We start from the raw sequence: 20,048 nt of genomic DNA, 5'->3' as shown, positions 1-20,048 counted from the left end.
AGTATTTATATCTATACACTAGAATATTTATACCTATGTAAAAAATATTTGAATAATCACCTCATATACATTTATCGTGATAAATATTTGTTTGTAGGGATAAATAATTAGTGGGAACCATAATACAACTTCTAATTTTAGAAGTGTTTAAATAATTAGTGGGGACCATAATACAACCTTTAAATAATTATCACATTTCTTATTTAACGTAGACTTTCTAATTTTAGAAGTGTTTAAATGCTTAGTGGAAACCATAATACAATCTTCATAAATTGTAGGTGTGGGAATAGAGGAAAAATAGAAGTGTGATGATGAATATAATTATTTCAAAATATTTGACTTGATCACAATCATTACGATATTATCGTGCTATATTTGTTTATCTCCAGTTAGATAAGAAATACACGTGCTTTTGCGTAGAACCGCTTTTGTAGGGTCAGAGATGTGAATTTCGATGTTGCCTCAACGGAGTCGGAGCCAACATGGCTCGAAATATCCTCTGCATTAACTCAAAAAGAAATTTTTTTAAGTTAAAGAATATCAACTGTCTCATTTTAAACGGAGTTAATTTGACTGTTGCTTATAATTAACTTAGGGGGCCTTCAACATTAGTGCAGATCTAGTCCGTACAAATCTTAAAACATATCAAATGGTTGAGATTCATTAACTCAAAAGATTTCCTTTTGAGTTAATGCAGAAGATACGAATTCGCTGGGAATATTTAGTTAAGAAGATTTTCTATTATTGTAATTTTCAAAATGTAGTTGTCTCACCCAAAAAATTAAGGTGCTTGTATTATCAATAAATAAATATTTTATAATACAGAGAAGAGTTCAAATATCTTTATTTTTCTGTCTTTATCTTGTTTTCATTTTTTAATAAAAAATTTCAAAAAGGTATATGTCAAAATAAAACGGTTAGAAGTGATCTATTCTCTACATGCACATAAAAATTTTGCTTTTCGGTTTTATTTTATATGAATCAATAAGTTGAAAAATCAATATTTATATATTATTCACATCATATATTTACAAGCCCTTGATAACAATCAAAACAAAGTTAAAAAGTCTTTTTTTTTTTATATATGCATAGAGAAAATAATATAGATCATATCTGACTGTTTTAATTTTTACATTTAAGTTATATATTTTAAGTTATTAAAGTTTAAAAAAAATTAGGCATAATAGAATGACAAAAAATTAGAGACATTTGGAAAAATATAGCGATAAAAATTAATTAAGTTTCTATCTTATTTTCATTTGCCTCCCTCTACCTCCACCTGTGTGGAAATAAATCTGCTGCGATTCCAAAGGATCGCAGGGTCTCTGTGATTCCAATATCAACTGTTTATATGTTTCGAGATTCGTGCACAGAAATTAATTTATTTTGAGATTTCTGCATTTTAATGAATGAACGGTTGAGATTAGAATCGCAACAAATTTGTTTCCCCGCATATGTATCTAATGTAGGTTGCCAGTCCTTTTTGACTGGAAAATTTTAACAGCAGACAATCATCATACATTTTTTGTAGATGGGAAGTGCCAGTGCAATGGATACAAGCAAAGAGCCATGCTTATTCTTGCAATTTTAGGCATATATACCACTCGCCACCATCGGGTATTACACCAATGAGATTCTTTTACTTTTTGGTCAAGAAGCTGACATACGTACATATATAGCATGGGAGGCCGGTATTTATGCGAAATGGATGATACCGTCATTAATTGTTTGCTTATGGACTCCTTCAGTAATGAGCTGGGCACCTTGGTTTTCTCTAATAAGCTGGGCACTTTTTTGTTTTGTTTGAAAGAAGAAAAAATTATGTAATTAATTTAGCTTTGGATGTAAGCTAGGGACTTTGGATGGGACTTATATATATTTGGCTTATTAATTAATTTGTCCAAGCGGTGTTGTTTGTGATGATCACATCATGCACTAATTAGGGCCCTTGTAAAATGCCTCTTGGAACCTTCAAATTTGATCTGATATCACAAATCTGTTTTTCTTCCAAGTCGATCCCCTGCATGCGCTCATGGTGAGCTGTTTTAATTTTGGGATCATATTACTAGCTAAAAATTTTAAAATTGCGTTAGTAATCTTTATGTTTTAAGATCTCTATTGCCGAGTTCAATTATCTTGATTATAATTTAACCATGGTTCACTCATCAGTTACACATGTACATGACAGAGTTCATCATTTTTATTTCGAGTTGAATAAAAAAATTGTAGTAATTTTAAATTCACAAGATTTCTCACATATATTGTTGGAAAAATGAGAGACATTAATTAATTGAAGAATAAAAAGTGAGTAAAATGAATCATTAATTTTTAGTTTGGAGACATGAATATAAGTATTGGAGAATAAATGTATAAGAGGCCAGAACGTTTCTTTATTAGTTATTATATTATATATGAGAAGGAATCCACTTACAACATTTTACAACAATTTTATTTTGTAATTTTTAAAATTCAAACAGTCGATTCAAACAATTCAGCATGTATCTATATTAAAATGTGCTTGGAGATCAAATTTTATAATTTTTTAAAATTTTTTTTACTATTTATTAAGTATTTTACAAAACCGCTGTTTTTTAGTGGTTCAAAATTGTCTAAAAATAATAATTTTGTAAAATACTTAATAAATAGTAAAAAAAATTATAAAAATGTAAAATTTGATCTTCAAGCACATTTTGATATAGAGATCATAATTAACCGTTTGGATCGACTATTTGAACTTTGAAAATCACACTGTGTAATGAAACTCAATTTTATCAACACAAAATCCAAAACAAAAAAAATGACGAGTTTCCAATGGAAAAAAAAAATGAAAAAAGAAATATCTGCTGTTCGATTTGTTTCCTTCTGTATAAATGTCGATTCTGCGGTGGTTGTAAATCGAACTTTTGAGTTGTTAAATCCTAATTATTGACAGACACTAAGAAACAGCGCACTACCAGTAGACAGTAGACACTAGTAAAAGTTTAAAGATGGATGATTTTATATTATTCTAGCCCGCCATTGTACAACCACCGATAACTAATCCGAATAAAGAAACGAAAACCTTCCCTCCATCACCTCCTCCCAATTTACACAATCACCACGCCATAGTAGAGAAATAAAGTGGAGATCGAGAGGAAGGAGCAAAAAAATGGAGACCAAAACCCTAGAAACACCTCTAATCATCACAGAAGCTTGTAAAAGAGATAGAAGAGCAGAGGTGAAAAGTGAAGTGAAGAAGCAACTATGGCTAGCTGGACCAATGATCGCAGGGAATTTATTGCAAAATGTTATACAAATGATATCTGTTATGTTTGTGGGACACCTCGGCGAATTATCTCTCTCTGGTGCTTCTATGGCTTCTTCCTTTGCTGGTGTCACTGGTTACAGCCTCCTGGTAAATTTCCAATTTCTTTCCTCTCCATTATATATTACTTTTTTCAAGCTATATAACATGTTGGTATTGAGCGACGCTCTGGAACGTGGTGTTCAATTAGATACCTCCTTATGTCATACTGTGAGAGAAAATCAGATTTTACTGTTGCATCTACTAACTTCAATTCAGCTGATCATATAATTAAGTTCAACATTAGGATAAACACTCACCCATTAGAAGACCTTTGATCAATGGTAATAATTCTTTCCATTTTTAAGAGAAATCATATCCAGATTGCAGAGTTTGTACATGCAGTGAACTCTTTTTTTGTCATGCAGTGAACTTTTTTTCATAATTGACAATGTTAACTGTTATTTAGGATTTAGTCATCCAGCCACATAATAATGTGCGTAGCATTTAATGGACATATCATGGCAATGCATGGACCACACAAAGTTCAATTTCATGATTGTATCCCAGGCAAAACTTAAATATATATGATGAAGAAACTGCTGGTCGGCACAGCGTAGCGTCAAAGGTTTTTTTTTATTGTCCCTTTTCTAGCTAGGCCTCCTTCCTGCCTGGATTGTCGATATCGACCGAATTTGTACTAACTGAAGAAGACAAAATATCTTTTTTCTGTAACACTGCTTCTGTTTGAGACGTCTCTTGTTATTTTCTGGACATATGGCCGGCCTAGGTGGAAAATTCAAAAAGGAAATTAATTGCAGAGGTTATGCCTACCTACCACGGTGGATACCCTTCCTCTACAGCTGCCTGGATCTTTCGAAGAGGAGTAGAGTAAGCATTCGGAAAGAAAGGGGCAGAATTTTCATCTGAGTCAGTGTGTTTTATTGCTTATTTCTTGTTTTAGTGATTTTGAATAGTGCATTAGGGCAATCATGCACACTGTCCCTTTTTGAGTTTTCATGAGTGTTACAGCATCATCTCCTCCGATAGCCCTCAATTTGCTCCTCCTGTACTTATCTAGATGATTGCGAGCATCCTTTCGTGTAAAAGTACCCTTCGAATACCCGCCAGCAATTTTGAATACAATCTCAATATTACCCCCCGGCACCATGTTGTTAGACATCAGGAAAAAAGAGATAAGAAAACCAAAAATGAGCGGTGAACACTTTTCAGACCAGTCCCATTAATTTATCATAACGTACGATATCGTGGAAATGCTGGGTGGACCCATATATATAAGAAAAGAAAAAGAATCACCTTCATACTAAACCAGATCGAGCCCGGGATCCTATTGAAAATTGGAAAAAGACCTAATCTCAATTAATAATAAGACACTGGTATACCAGATACTTTGTCTTTATCACAATCATCATGATAAATATTGTGCTAGATTTGTTATGTCTCCAGTTAGAACAGAAATGCACATGCTTTTGCCAAGAACCGCCTTGTAGGGCAAGAGATGTGAATTACTGATGTGCTGTGTTATGTACCAATCAGAGAAAAGTCTAAATAATTCTGACTGTCTGTTCCTTTCATATTCTTTGTTTATTTGGATACTGGTATCTTCATTTCATTTGATTCTACTTAATTTATCTCCGACTTCTCTTCCCCAATTAATTTCTTATGCAATCTAAACAGAAAATGAATGACAAAATGTCACAATCTTCCTTTACCTTTCTTGAGGGTTATAGTTTTCTGCTGCTACCATGAAACAGCAAACCCAGGTTTACTAAAATCATATCAATTCCTCCTTTGAAACTCAATTGCAGTGGATATTTTAAGCAATTCATATGTGGTTAGTTGAATATAATATTCATTTTAATAAAAGAATACAAGATAGCCTAAGAGAGGGAAGGTCTTGTGTTTATCTAATTTATCACCTTAAAAATGCAATCGGTATCTGTGGCATAGAGGAGCCTCAGAATATTTAGAAATTTGGGGAACACATTAATATAATATATCAGTCCCATATCACTGGTTGGCATCTGCTGTTACTCAGGGACCAATTCCCATTTGAAAGGGACCCTCTGCAATCTAAACACCAGAGGCTTAGATGAACATGACATAGCTGAGCACTGCAATCTAAGAATCTATTCATTGTATATTTAATGTATATTTTATATATGTATCAAACAACGAATTACTGTTGAAACTTTCTTTAGTTGTTGATTTCTTACTCTACAAACTTCAGCGAATAAGCAGCTATTCATTGTTAAAATTAATTGTCAAAATTAAACTCGTGGAAATAATTAAATATAAAATTCTAGCACACGCTGCTAATATATTCATGAGTTTTGCCTATTGAATAACATGGATAAAAAGAAATCTTGGGTTGGTAAAATAATAGTGTGGCTCATATGTGCTGGCTGTACCATATCAAAATATTATACCAAGATTGAAGAGTGAACATTTCTATAGCTATGTGAATAAATTACAAAAATAATAACTACAAAATAACAATAGTGACAGTAATAATAGTAATACAGTAATTTTCTTTGAATAGCAACTCAGATAGCATATAGCATTTTTTTTTTTAATAGAGTAGCTAAATAACATAGCTACCTTTTTCATGAAACATGGAACTTCGATAGCATATATATGGTTCATATTTCTATTATGAAGAACAATGATTTCCCTTTTAAATAAAATAGAAGAGACAACCTTCTTACATATTATTGTAGGCAGGAAGTGCCAGCGCCATGGATACACTTTGTGGCCAAGCATATGGTGCGAAAGAGTACTCTCTTCTTGGAATTTACAAGCAAAGAGGCATGCTTATTCTTACACTTTTAGGCATACCACTTGCCACCATATGGTTTTACACCAATGAGATTCTTTCACTTTGTGGTCAAGAAGCCGACATAGCATGGGAGGCCGGTATTTATGCAAAATGGATGATACCGTCATTGTTTCCTTATGGGCTCCTTCAGTGCCACGTGAGGTTTCTACAGTCGCAAAACATTGTCTTCCCAGTTATGCTTAGTTCAGGTTTTACAGCCTTGTTGCATATTTTTGTGTGCTGGGTCCTGGTGTACAGATTGGGGATGGGAAGCAAAGGTGCTGCACTTGGTGGCGGGATCTCGAATTGGATAAATCTGTCCATTTTGGCTGTTTATGTTAGAATTTCACCAAATTGCAAGAAGACATGGGTCGGCTTTTCCAAAGAAGCATTCCGCGATCTGTTTGAGTTTTTTAAGCTTGCAGTTCCTTCGGCTTTGATGGTTTGGTAAGCAAAATTCTTATTTTTAGAACAGAAGATTTAATTTTGCCAGTAAATTGGAACAAGCTTCACCTAACAAATGTGCAAATAAGGTTCAATTAAGCCTCAATTTGACACAATTTAGTAATTAATTAGGCCTCTATATATTGGGCACCTCAGTTTTCTCTAATGAGCTGAACAAGCGAAGAAAATTTAATATTAATTAGTGTTAACAAAAATATAGTTGAACAATCGAAGAAAATGAAGTACCAGCGTCAAGAAATTATGTATAATACACCTTTACATGGATCTAATGTGGATTAATATATACAGCTCGAAATGGTGGTCGTTTGAATCTCTTGTGCTACTCTCTGGCCTTCTTCCAAATCCACAACTCGAAACTTCTGTTCTTTCTATAACGTGAGTAAATCTTGTTTTGAAATTGTACCAGATATGTATTAGATGTACAATTTATCTTATTTTAATTTGTATGGTTATCTTTTCCAGTCTAAACACATCTTCATTTGTGTTCATGATCCCCTTTGGTCTTGGTGGCGCCATAAGGTTAGTTTAACTTTTTAGCTGTATTGAGAAAATCAAAATTACAATGTTGTTAAATTTTACACTTCTAAGTAATAGTTGCTGATCATTTTTTTTTTTGGTCAAAGTACACGTGTATCAAATGAGCTTGGTGCAGGTCGACCCAAAACTGCAAAATTAGCGGTGCAAGTCGTGTTATGGTTGGCCATTGCAGGAGGATTAATAGTAGGATCTATTTTAATTCTGATAAGAGATGTATGGGGTTATGCATACAGTAATGAGGAAGAGGTGGTGAAATATGTGGCCATCATGTTGCCCATTATTGCAATCTCACATATGTTTGATGTCATTCAGATTGTTCTTCAAGGTTAAATCAAGTTATTTTTCAAATATTAGTTTTTTTATCTTTACATCAACCACTTTATTGTTTCAACTTCTCATATTGATCAAAATTCCAAAAATCAAAATTGATGAATTTTATGAATTTAGGCGTGTCAAGAGGGTGCGGGTGGCAAAAGATTGGTGCATTTGTAAATCTGGGTGCATTTTATGGAGTCGGTATTCCTTCAGCTATTCTCCTAGCTTTTGTATTCCATATCAATGGACAGGTAATTCCCAAATAATTCTACATGCAAATTATAAACACTGCGCTTGTGAAAAATTGTTTAATTTAGCTTTGGATGTCAGGGACTTTGGATGGGAATGATATTTGGCTTATTTGTTCAAGTGGTGTTGTTTGTAATCATCACATTATACACTGATTGGGAGAAAGAGGTAACTGTTTATCTGTACAAATTTCAGCATTTTAATCTTTTATATAAAACATTTTGATTGAATAGCATTAGTTTAACGACTCTGTTAATTTATGAGATATATTTCATGTATCAACAGGCAAGAAAGGCAAAAGAGAGGGTTTACAGCTCTTCTCTTCCAACCGACATGGTTGCCACATGAGAAGCCAAGTACTTGTTAAGATGGAACTATCACCAGCAAGATTGCTAATTAATAAGCTGGAAATTAGAATAGAAGACCACGTCTGAAATGATGCACTTAAGTCAGATTGATCAGATATATATATCCACATGGTTAAGAAGACTAATAATTGTCTCTGTTGGTTCGAGAAATGCTGAGGATATATAATAGTTCTCAATTTTTGGTTGCTAAAAAAACTGTTGTGTTAAAAGTTGTATAACATTATTGGGAATAAATAGCAAATACAATTAAATTGTCTTATTATAATCCGGCTTGATTTTTGAAAGGTCCTTTTGTTTCTTTTAAAAACAAATGCCTTTTTATTTTCTATTTTTTTTTCCTTTTGAAATAAATAAAACTATGCATTCTGGAAAGTAGCATCCCAATTATGAGACACATGGGTTACATGAGAAGGCCCATAGGCCGAAAGAGGGGGTTTACACCTTAATTACTGTAAAGACTAAAGACTAGTGTTTTTCAGAGCACTTATTTTTAAAAAATTTCTTAATCTGGTTTTCATTTAATTGAAGCTAAAGAAATCAATTATTGACACTACGAAAGAGCCGACTGTCACTGTTAAAATTTTATCTTTTGTTTTTTTATTCTAGCCCGCCATTGTGTAACTGTAACCAAGGATAGTCGGATAACCAATCCAAAGAAAGAAACGAAAAGCCAAAATTCGACTCTTCTTTCCTCCTTCCCCTCCCGCCAATTTGCACAATCACCCCGCCATTGTAGAGAAATAAAGAGGAGATAGCAAGGAGCAAAAAAATGGAGACCAAAACCCTGGAAACACCTCTAATCACAGAGGCTTGTAAAAGCGATAGAAGAGCAGAGGTGAAAACCGAGGTGAAGAAGCAACTATGGCTAGCTGGACCAATGATCGCAGGGAGTTTATTACAAAATGTAATACAAATGATATCTGTCATGTTTGTGGGACACCTTGGTGAATTATCTCTGTCTGGTGCTTCTATGGCTTCTTCCTTTGCTACTGTCACTGGTTACAGCGTGCTGGTAAATTTGCAATTTCATCCTCTCCCTTTTATATTACTTTTTTAATTTCTTTGACATGTTATAATTGAGTGACGCTCTGGAACCTGGTGTACTGTTGGTAGATTTTACTGTTACATCTAGTCTACTAACATCTATCCTACAAACAAAGTCTTGAAAAATGAAAATCTCACAGTTCAATTCAATTCAGCTCAACTAAGTTCAACGATTACATAGTAAGTTGCATAAACACTTACCGATTAGAAGACCTTTGATCAATGGTAATGATCCTTTCCATTTTAAGAGAAATCTTATCCAGATTACAGAGTTTGTAGTTTCCAATGTTGTGTCAAATATGAGAAGACTCAAAACATGGACAGAGATGAAGAAACAAGGTGAGTTAGCAATACCATTTATTCTGGGCTTTTATTGAGAATTTGCATTCGGGTTTATTCAAAATATGTTTGGAGGTCACCTTGATGAAATACCTGTGTCTAGTGCTTCCATGGCTACTTCCTTTGCTAATGTTACGGGATACATCTTAATGGTAAGTATATTATATCTTAATTTATATATATAGGTCCCTAATGTTATAGTTATTTTACGTCATATGTTGTTCCAGTTGGTGCAATTGTTAGCATCCATAGTGAAGTAAAACAGAAAATTGCAAAATTAAAAGCTTTTCCAAGCATCCAAGTCTGTCCCCGTTGACTTCTTTGCTCTTGAGCTTTCGTCCCTTCCTTTTATCCGTTGTTGACCTCTTTTTGGGAAAAGGAGAAATCTAAAAGTCCCTTATCTATTGTTTGATTTAATAGCAAGTATTTATTGGCTATTACATAGAAAGAATAATAGGAAGTTTGAAACCTTAACTGGGTCTCTCTTAAATTTTGCAAAATCAACCTTGAGACTTATGAAGAGAAATTGTGTCCACCTTCTCAAATGTCCATAATAATGTTCGATGGAGAAATCAGAAAGTTCTGTGTATTTTTTTAATTGTATATGAGAATAAGATAATTTTATTTTTGAAGGGCATAGAGGAAAGTATCCTTTAATTTTTCTGACATGGGACTGGAGAATCTTAGACAATCTGTCTTAGTTTACTGACATCTGAGTTTAAGTTGATAATTACTCCTCAATGGAAGACTTACAGACCTAATCTCAATTAATAATAAGACACTGGTATACCAGATACTTTGTCTTTATCACAATCATTATGATAAATATTTTGCTAGATTTGTTATGTCTCCAGTTAGAACAGAAATGCACATGTTTTTGCCAAGAACCACCTTGCAGGGCCAGAGATGTGAATTTCTGATTTGCCTTGACAGATTTGGAACTTACATGGCAGGAAATATTTAGTTAAGATTTTTTTTTCTACTATTGTAATTTTCATAATAAAAAGAATGGAAAAATGTAGTTGTAACCAAAGTAATTGCAAAGTTCAAAGAATCGATCCGAACCTTTCAACATGATCTCCATATTAATATGTGCTTGGAGACATTTTTTGAATATTCTTTACTATTTTTTTAGAATTTTTGAAAATCATTGTTTTTCATTAGAAAAAATAGTAAAAAATTCTAAAAATAATTAAAATAGCAGACGATCTTCTTACCTTTTTTTTGTAGATGGGAAGTGCCACTGCAATGGATACACTTTGTGGCCAAGCATATGGCGCAAAAGAGTACGCCCTTCTTGGAATTTACAAGCAAAGAGCCATGCTTATTCTTACACTTTTAGGCATACCACTCGCCACCATCTGGTTTTACACCAATGAGATTCTTTTACTTTGTGGTCAAGAAGCCGACATAGCATGGGAGGCCGGTATTTATGCAAAATGGATGATACCGTCTTTGTTTGCTTATGGGCTCCTTCAGTGCCATGTGAGATTTCTACAGTCACAAAACATTGTCTTCCCTGTTATGCTTAGTTCAGGTTTGACAGCCTTGTTGCATATTTTCGTGTGCTGGCTGCTGGTATATGGGTTGGGGATGGGAAGCAAAGGTGCTGCGCTTGGTAGCGGGATCTCGAATTGGATAAATGTGACCATTTTGGCGGGTTATGTTAGAATTTCACCAAATTGCAAGAAGACATGGGTCGGCTTTTCCAAAGAAGCATTTCACGATCTGGTTGAGTTTATTAAGCTTGCAGTTCCTTCGGCTTTGATGGTTTGGTAAGCAAATATATATATATATATATATATTTTTTTTTTTTGAACTAAAGATTTAACTTTGCTGGTAAAATGGAGCTATCAGATGAAATCTGAATAAGCTTCGCCTAACAATTGTGCAAGGTTCGATTAAGCCTCAGTTTGACCCATTTTACTGTTTAAATTATGCCTTTATTGGGTTCCTCAGTTTTCTCTTATGTGCTGAACATGCAAAGAACAATTAGTATTAGTGGCAACCAATTATAGCTCAACAAGGGAATAAATCAATAAAATTTAGTACTAGGGTAAAGATGTTATGTTTCAATACATCTTTACACTAGATCTTATTCAAACGTGGATTAATATATACAGCTTGGGATGGTGGTCGTTTGAATTTCTTGTGCTACTCTCTGGCCTTCTTCCAAATCCACAACTCGAAACTTCTGTTCTTTCCATAAGGTGAGGAAATTTTGTTTTGAAATTGTACAATATTAATATTAAATGTACAACTTATCTTATTTAATCTGTGTTGTTATATTTTCCAGTCTAAACACAGCTTCATTTGTGTACATGATCCCCTTCGGTCTTGGTGGTGCCATAAGGTTTGTTTAAACTTTTAAATATATTGAGAACATTGAAATTATGGTGTTAAATTTTACACTTTTAAGTAATATTTGCATATCATTTTTTGTTTGTTTGTTTGTCAAAGTACACGTGTATCAAATGAGCTTGGTGCGGGTCGACCGGAAACTGCAAGATTGGCGGTGCAAGTTGTGTTATGCTTGACCATCACAGGAGGACTAATAGTAGGATCTATTTTAATTCTGATTAGAGATATATGGGGTTATGCATACAGTAGTGAAGAAGAGGTGGTGAAATATGTGGCCATCATCTTGCCCATTCTCGCAATCTCAAATATGTTAGATAGCATACAGTGTGTGCTTTCAGGTTAAATCAAGTTTTCCTTCAAATATTAGTTTCCATCAACATTTTTTTTACTTCTTATACTGATCAAAATTACAAAATGAATAAATATTATGAATTTAGGGGTGGCAAGAGGGTGCGGGTGGCAAAAGATTGGTGCATTTGTGAATCTAGGTGCATTTTATGCAGTCGGTATACCTTCGGCTATTCTTCTAGCTTTCGTATTCCATTTTAATGGAAAGGTAATTTCCATTTTCCTTGTAAATTATAAATATTATGCTTGTGAAAATTGTGTAATTTTGCCTTGGATATCAGGGACTTTGGATGGGACTTATATGTGGCATATTTGTCCAGGCGGTATTGCTTTTGACCATCACATTATGTACTAATTGGGAAAACGAGGTAATTGTTACGGAATTTTGCACTTTTTTTTTTATGAGAAAAGTAAAATGCCAAGTCTTTAATATTGAGGTAAAGATTCGTCGATAATTAGTATAGAGGGCAACTATTTGCCAGTAAATTATTTATAAATGATGTACATCCGGGTTTCTAACTTGCCACCTCTCACACAAAGAGCATTGTGAGTACTACTAAACAGAAGGATGGTTCTTCAAAATTTTGCATTTTAATCTTTTATATAAAACATTTTGATTGAATAACAATAATTGGTTTAACGAGTCTGTTAATTTATGAGATATACTTGATGCATTAACAGGCAAGAAAGGCAAAAGAGAGGGTTTACAGCTCTTCTGTTCCCACTGATATTGTTGCGACATGAGAACCCAAGCACTTATCAAGATCGCTAAGCTGGAAATTAAAATGATGCAAGATTGATTAGATATCCAATACGGTTAAGGAGCGAGACTAGTAATTGTCTCTGTTGGTTCAAGAAATCCTGAGAGCATAGTATAGGTTGAGGATAATAGTTCTCAATTTTTTGTGTTGAAACTTCTTAAACATTATCGAGAATATCAAACAAATAAAATTAGCTATCATGTCATCTTATACTAATAAGGTACTTTTGTTTTTTCGGCTGCTTTGCTCATTTTTTTTCAAGTAGCTTCCAAGTTGTCAAACCCATGGGCTACATAAAAAGGCCCACGAGCCGAATCAGTTCCGTCTCTTTGAAGATTTACCGTGGCAGAGTTTTTTTTTTTTTTTGAACTTTTGAATCGCAGTAGAAAGGTTCAAGTCAGGACTCAGGAGTCGGGAAAGATGGAGAATGAAAGACAAGGGAAAAAGTGACAGCGCTTTGGTGCATCATCCGTTGACCGTTGGAAGCCGGCTCCTCTCCAATTGTACGGAATCAAATCATTGAATTGGTCCATGTCTGCATCATGATTCATGCACGATTCCAGGTTTTGCAATTGTACTCGTATCTAGTGGATTAAAGTCGGTCAGGGCCAGGGTGGGCCGGGTATATTCGGGAAGGGGCAAGGGTATTGGTCGGGCAAGGGTATCTCGGGTATTTTTTTCAAAAACCGTGCCCTGTCCGTCCTATACCCGTGCCCGTGGTACCCTTGAGGGGTAAGGCGGTCCGGTCCGATCAGGTTTTTTTTTTCTTTTCTTTTTCTGTTTTTTTCTTCTTCTTTTTTCCGTTTTTTTTTTTTCTTTTCTTTTTTTTTCCTTTCTTTCTATTTTTTTTTTTTAATCGGGTGGGGGGGATTTGAAATTTGGGTTTGATTTTTGAATTAAAGTGGGTCGGATATAAGGGTACGGGTAAGGGTAGACGGGTACCCGGGTAGGGTAAAGTCGGGTACGAGTAAGGTCGGGTACGAGTATGATCGATCCGGGTAGAGTCAGGTATTTGCCAAAAAAACAGTGACCGGTTTGGTTTTTGCCCGTACCCGTGTACTCGTTTACCCAACCTATACGCGGGCTCGGGCAGGGGTACCACGGGCTACCCGAGTGGGGCATAATTAATACTCTACTCGTATCTAGTGTATTAATTATACCCGTGCCCTGCCCGCCCGTACCCGATGCCCGGGGTACCCGTGCCCGAGCCCGGGTATAGGTCGGGTAAACGGGTACACGGGTACGGGCAAAAAACAGGCCGGCCACCGTTTTTTGGGCAAAAACCCGACCATACCCGGACCGAATTATACCCGTACCCGACCATACCCGTGCCCGTCGTGCCCGTGCCCATGTACCCGTGCCCATACCCGTTTACCCGTTGTACCCTACCCGGGTACCCGTACCCGTTTAAATTCAAAATTTCAAAATTTTCGAAATTCCCCCCAACTCATTTAAAAAAAAAATTCTGTTTTTTTATTTCTGTTTTTTAATTTCTGTTTTTTAAATTCTGTTTTTTAAATTCTGTTTTAATTTCTGTTTTTTAAATTCTGTTTTTTAAATTCTGTTTTTTAATTTCTGTTTTTTAATTTCTGTTTTTTAATTTCTGTTTTTTAAATTCTGTTTTAATTTCTGTTTTTTAAATTCTGTTTTTTAATTTCTGTTTTTTTATTTTATATGTTAGATTCATTTTTAATAGGTTAAAAAAATTAGTTTTTTAATTTATGTTTTTGAATATGTGAAGTAATTAGATTTGTTTTTAATAGGTTAGATTTTATTTTTGAAATTTGGATTTATTTTTAATAGGTTAAAAAAAGATGTTAGATTTATTTTTGTGAATATGTTACATTAGATTTTATTTTAAAAATATTAAATTTATTTTTAAATAGATTAGATTTATTTTTGAAAATGTTAGACCTATTTTTGAATATGTTAGATTTATGTTGAATAGGTTAGATTTATTTTTGAAAATGTTAGATTTATTTTAAATAGGTTAGATTTTTAATTTATATTTTATTGTTTTAAAGTAATTGATTTAAGATATTTTTTATTTATATTTTATTTAACCTATTAAAAATAAATGAACGTTTACAAAATATATTATCAATTTAAAATGAACGTTTACAAAATATATTATCAATTTAAAATGAACGTTTACAAAATATATTATCAATTTTAAATGTAAACTAAAAATTTCAAGATATAAATAAATTATGAAACTATATAGTTAGAATGAGAATTTGAAAATAAAATAAAATGACTCATGTAAAGAAATAAATAAAAACATTTGTACTTAGCTGAATAAACATACAAATTTTCGCAAGAATAATTTTTATATATAAGTTACAAATTTTATTTATTTAGGAATTATAAAGATGTGACTTGATAATTTTATGTATATATATATACACTATTTCATATTGAAGTATTGAACTATTCATATTTTAAAAGTCGAATTACAAACACGTAATAATATTTATACGACACTGTTAAAAAAAAACAGAAAAAAAAATATCCTAAAATTAAAAAATATATTAGAAATTGATCAACTTTTGATCTATAAAATAGTTCTTTTAGACAAAATCAATTGTCATAATCTAAAAATAGTTTAATATTCTAATTCTCAAATGAAAAAATCACTTTTATGCCTGAATCTCTGTCTTTGCTCTCTTCAATGATGGAAATTAATTTTTTTGCTAATATTTTGTTTTGAATTTATTTGATTAAATATTAAGTGATATTTGACAATTTTCAAATTAAGTAATGAAAATGTTGAGTTTAGGAGTAGAAGAAAAAAAGATAACAAAAATAAACTCAAATATTAGTTTTAGTAAAACTAAATAATTTGTCAAATATCACTAATTGACACAAATGTGATACACTAGAATTGCATAACACTTTTTATTATAACATTAAAAAATACACAGAATTGACACAAATTTCAATTTATTTGGATTTTTCTACAATTAGTTATGAATTTTCAAAGTTCTACCGTAAGAAAAAATTTCAAACATCTATAACTTTGGCTACGAGTGTCGGATTCGCGCGTTCTTTGACTTTTCGGAAAGGGGAGAACGAGACGGATCCGATTTTTCCTCGATGGTACATCGGGCATCGGATGCATCAGAATTTCAGAAAAATGTCGTTTAGTGCCTCAAAAATGCAATTTAAGTTTTCGTACGACGGTAGGCGTACCACGATCGATATTTTCAAAGTGGCTTAATAAATAGTAAAAAAAATCAGAAAAATATAAAATTTGGTCTCCAAGCACATTTCAATATAGAGATCACATCTAACGGTTCAGATCGACTTATAAGCATATAGCCATATACTCTCATATGCTTATGTAAATAGAGTAGCCAACCTCTATATTATATATACATATACGTATACGTATATTTGAATAATGCTGTAAATCTTTTTCCTGCATATAAAAATAATACTATTTGGGTATGTTAGAAATGTTATCCTAAAAATTTCGAGATATAAATAAATTACAAACACGTGTAAAGAAATAAATAGATAGATTTGTACTTAGCCGAATAAATATACAAATTTTTCGCACGGATAAATTTTATATATAAGTTACAAATTTTATTTATTTATATACACTAATTGATATTGAACTATTCAGATTTTAAAAGTCGAATTATAAACACGTAATAATATTCCTACAACACCGTAAGAAAAAAAATAGAAAAAAAAAACAGAAAAAAAAAACAGCAAAAAAAACAGAAAAAAAAGCAAAAAAAAACAGAAAAAAAAAAATGGACCGGAACGGTTATGCCCGGACCGCCCTGCCCCTCATTTCCCGCTTATACCCGTGCCCGTATACCCGAGTACCCGTTATACCCGTGCCCGTTCCCGGGTATGCCCGGACCGCCCGGCCCTGCCCGCCCGTCCAAACACTACTCGTATCCATCTAATTAAATATTTGATTATACTCCTTAAAAGTTAACTAAATTGGTGACTTTAATCTATTTTTATTTTTCATATAATGGAAAGAAGAGGAAAAACTAGCGTTATAAAGTTAATTTATAAAGGCATTAAATCAATATTATATAAGTATATATATAAACCGTTAGATGAGATTCTTGCCACGTGTCATAATCTAGAGTATTTAGGTTGATCCAATAATTCCATATGATTGGAGAGGAGCCGGATCCAGATAAACTGAACTTATCACTGGTATCAATTATTCAATTATTCAATTATCAGTTGCGTTTGCACTTTGCACCTCATCTCTTCTCTCCTTGCAAACAAATGGCCACTTGTACTTTCTCCTCTAAACCCTTTCTACCATCCCTACATTTCTCCAAACGCCCGCTTGCCTCCATTTCCCGCTTCTCCCGGCGCATCTCCGTCTCCGCCTCGGCCACCACCGCCACTTGGACTCCAGCACCGCTCTCTCTCGTCTCTCCTGCTACGTCAGACTCCTCCGTCTTCCATGTCGTCGCTGACCTTTCCTCATCTCCTTCTCTTTCTACCTCGTACTCCGCCCCGGGACAATATCTCCAGTTGAAGATTAGCGGGTCCGAATCCAAACCCGCTTTTATGGCCATTGCATCTCCCCCTACTGTTGAAGGGAGGTTCGAGTTTTTGGTGAAGCGGGTTCCTGGATCCACTGCGGAGCTGATTTGCGGATTGAAGGAAGGGGATTTGGTGGAGCTTGGACCCGTTATGGGGAAGGGTTTTCCAATTGAGAGAATCAAGGGACCTGAAGCAACTGATACTGTTTTTATTTTCGCTACTGGTACAGGTATCAGGTATAATTTTATCTCTGGCTTTTAAGATTTCCCACTTTCAGCAGTGTTTATTCTGATTTCCATATATCTATTTCCTGCCAGTGCTTCTCAAAATTTAATATTATTCAGGCTTGTTTTACACAAGTTTTAATATGCTCTTGTTAATTCAATTTTTCTTTCTTTATCCTTTAATGACAGTGCAATCCGATCCCTTATAGAATCAGATTTTCCTACTAATAAAAAAGCTGATGTGAGGCTTTATTATGGAGCCAGAAACCTCCAAATTATGGCCTATCAGGTTTTATATCATCTCACTCTCTCCAGGTCATTTATTTTAATTATAAGAATTTCTCAAAGAATGTTGAAACTATGAAGCCTAACAATTGTTATTTCTGTAACATACATGCTGATAAATTTGAATATGAGGATTTTTCTAAACCAAGGTCACATGCTAACATAGCTTTGTTTGTTATTATAATATTTAAATTTTCAGGATCGGTTTGAAACTTGGGAGTCTAGTGGTGTAACAGTAGTACCAGTTTTGTCCCAACCTGATAATTCATGGATAGGCGAGACAGGCTATGTACAGGTACGAAATTCAGTGATCCACTAAATAATGCTTTCTTTTCACTTTTATGTCCAAATTTATTAATAGTATTTGCCTTTGATCAAATATTACCTGTCTGACTGAATATGTTTTATCTATATGCCCCAAATAAACTCATACTAAAAGTCTAAAAGGTGCTTAAAGAAATTTACATAGCCTATAATGAAGCAAGAATATGGAGTTCTTTTTGTTAGCTTTAAATATGTTATTTCTTGAAATCTGTCAGGATGCTTTTTTGAGAACTAAGCCGGCTTTAAATCCTTCGTCTACCGGAGTAGTGCTATGCGGTCATAAGCAAATGGCTGAGGTATGTAATAGTTTGTTTTCCATAAAATGTGGTGTAGTAGATATTTTTTTTTTGGTTAATTTGGCTTACTTCTTTTAAAAATTATTCCTTCTGTTTACAATAGAAATCTCTGTTTGAGGATATAGCTGGAAGTATGGGACAAAATGGATATCATTGTCTTTAACCTTACCAATGAGGAATCCTTTTATAGGGCTATAGTTTCAATCAGTCAAATTCAGAAGTTGCAGTGTCTAATTTTTGTACTTTTACCAACACAGCATGCTGGTACCAGAATTAGCTGTTGGTTTAGAAGCTTAAATTGAAGTTTATTGTTTATAGTGAAATTTCACAAAGTTTTATTTTGTTTTTTCAGGAAATAACATCTGCTCTCGTGGCTGATGGTGTACCAAAAGATAAAATTCTGATGAACTTCTAATTTTGGTGATACATATTATTTTATGTGTATTAAAAGTTTGCATTTTGGTCTATTTGTCCACGTAAGCACAAAGTGGAGTTATTGGATTCAATTTCAAAGCCATCCGATACAACATTATAACTTGTATAAGCACACATAGAATATTCAAATTTTGAAGTTACAATTATTATGAGTTTATGACAGAATTTTGTTTCATTATGAAAGTTAATTCATGATCTGAAATGCCAAGGGATAACTAAAAGTAGGGGTATCAATGAAACCCTTGTATTTGTTTATCCAACCCTTATTGCATTCAATAAGTCAAGTATGGGTAAAAAAAAAAAAATTCAGTTAACTTAATGGATATGGATATGGGAATGAAATTATTTTTGTTAGCTTATCGGATAAGGGTATGGAGAAGAGTTATTTCATAATTGTTTCTCTAATAATTGATAAATATATGATAGTTTTTTTATTTCTACATATAATTATATAATTTTTATTATTATCATTAGATTTATTTATGCAGTATTTTATATAATTTTTATCTATTATTTTATCATAAATTGATTTATCTAACATTTTATATAAATTTTAATTTAAACTTATAATGATCGATTTATTATGGATATGAGTAATTAGTGATGTATGACAAAATTAATTTATACTACATTTATATTGTTTTATGATGAGGGTTCCAATACCTCATGTCTTTCATACTTCATCATATCTCATATTTTGTATCTTCATTTTCAAAGTTCAATATGTTGATCTGAACCACTTAGTATGATATCCATACTAAAATATGCTTAGTGATGAAATTTTATAATTTTGAAAATTTTATACTATTTTTTTAGATAGGCAGAAAATCACTATTTTTTAACGGTCCAAATATAGTGATTTTGTACCTATCTCAAAAAATAGTAAAAAATTTGCAATAATTATAAAATTTTATCCCCAAGCATATTTTAGTATGAATAACGTGTTGAATTATTCAGATCAATAGTTTGAACTTTGAAAACAGGGATATATAATATATGAGGTGTGATGAGGTATGAAAGACATGAGGTATTGAAACCCTCCTCTTGT

General features: G+C 33.1%; 3 protein-coding genes across 5 annotated transcripts; all 3 read left to right on the top strand.

Moving 5' to 3' along the window:
- The first annotated feature begins 3,009 nt into the window (after window positions 1-3,009).
- On the top strand, window positions 3,010-8,826 carry LOC144571297 (protein DETOXIFICATION 16-like). The gene is made up of 8 exons (XM_078320534.1): window positions 3,010-3,394; window positions 6,025-6,569; window positions 6,876-6,962; window positions 7,050-7,106; window positions 7,211-7,449; window positions 7,572-7,690; window positions 7,770-7,856; window positions 7,974-8,826. The coding sequence occupies exons 1-8, from the start codon at window positions 3,149-3,151 to the stop codon at window positions 8,034-8,036; spliced, it is 1,443 nt and encodes a 480-aa protein (XP_078176660.1). The 5' UTR covers window positions 3,010-3,148; the 3' UTR covers window positions 8,037-8,826.
- Window positions 8,826-13,125, top strand: LOC144571299 (protein DETOXIFICATION 16-like). 3 transcript variants are annotated; one of them, XM_078320536.1, is made up of 8 exons: window positions 8,826-9,068; window positions 10,670-11,214; window positions 11,563-11,649; window positions 11,736-11,792; window positions 11,900-12,138; window positions 12,238-12,356; window positions 12,430-12,516; window positions 12,830-13,125. In XM_078320536.1, exons 1-8 carry the CDS (start codon window positions 8,826-8,828, stop codon window positions 12,890-12,892), a joined length of 1,440 nt encoding a protein of 479 aa, XP_078176662.1. In that variant the 3' UTR covers window positions 12,893-13,125. The 3 variants fall into 3 exon arrangements, with proteins under 3 accessions (XP_078176662.1, XP_078176663.1, XP_078176664.1); XM_078320537.1 differs by lacking the exon at window positions 8,826-9,068 and adding an exon at window positions 9,391-9,591; XM_078320538.1 differs by lacking the exon at window positions 8,826-9,068 and adding an exon at window positions 9,628-10,402.
- Window positions 13,126-17,082: 3,957 nt separating this feature from the next.
- LOC144571807 (FAD/NAD(P)-binding oxidoreductase) lies at window positions 17,083-19,146 on the top strand. Its single transcript, XM_078321188.1, has 5 exons — window positions 17,083-17,672; window positions 17,850-17,949; window positions 18,145-18,240; window positions 18,485-18,565; window positions 18,918-19,146. The coding sequence occupies exons 1-5, from the start codon at window positions 17,170-17,172 to the stop codon at window positions 18,978-18,980; spliced, it is 843 nt and encodes a 280-aa protein (XP_078177314.1). The 5' UTR covers window positions 17,083-17,169; the 3' UTR covers window positions 18,981-19,146.
- The last annotated feature ends 902 nt before the right edge of the window (window positions 19,147-20,048 follow it).

The sequence above is a fragment of the Carex rostrata genome, chromosome 19, assembly GCF_964058835.1.
Source record: "Carex rostrata chromosome 19, lpCarRost1.2, whole genome shotgun sequence".
In the NCBI taxonomy this organism is placed as follows: domain Eukaryota; kingdom Viridiplantae; phylum Streptophyta; class Magnoliopsida; order Poales; family Cyperaceae; genus Carex; species Carex rostrata.
This window is presented reverse-complemented; position numbering and strand designations above follow the sequence as displayed.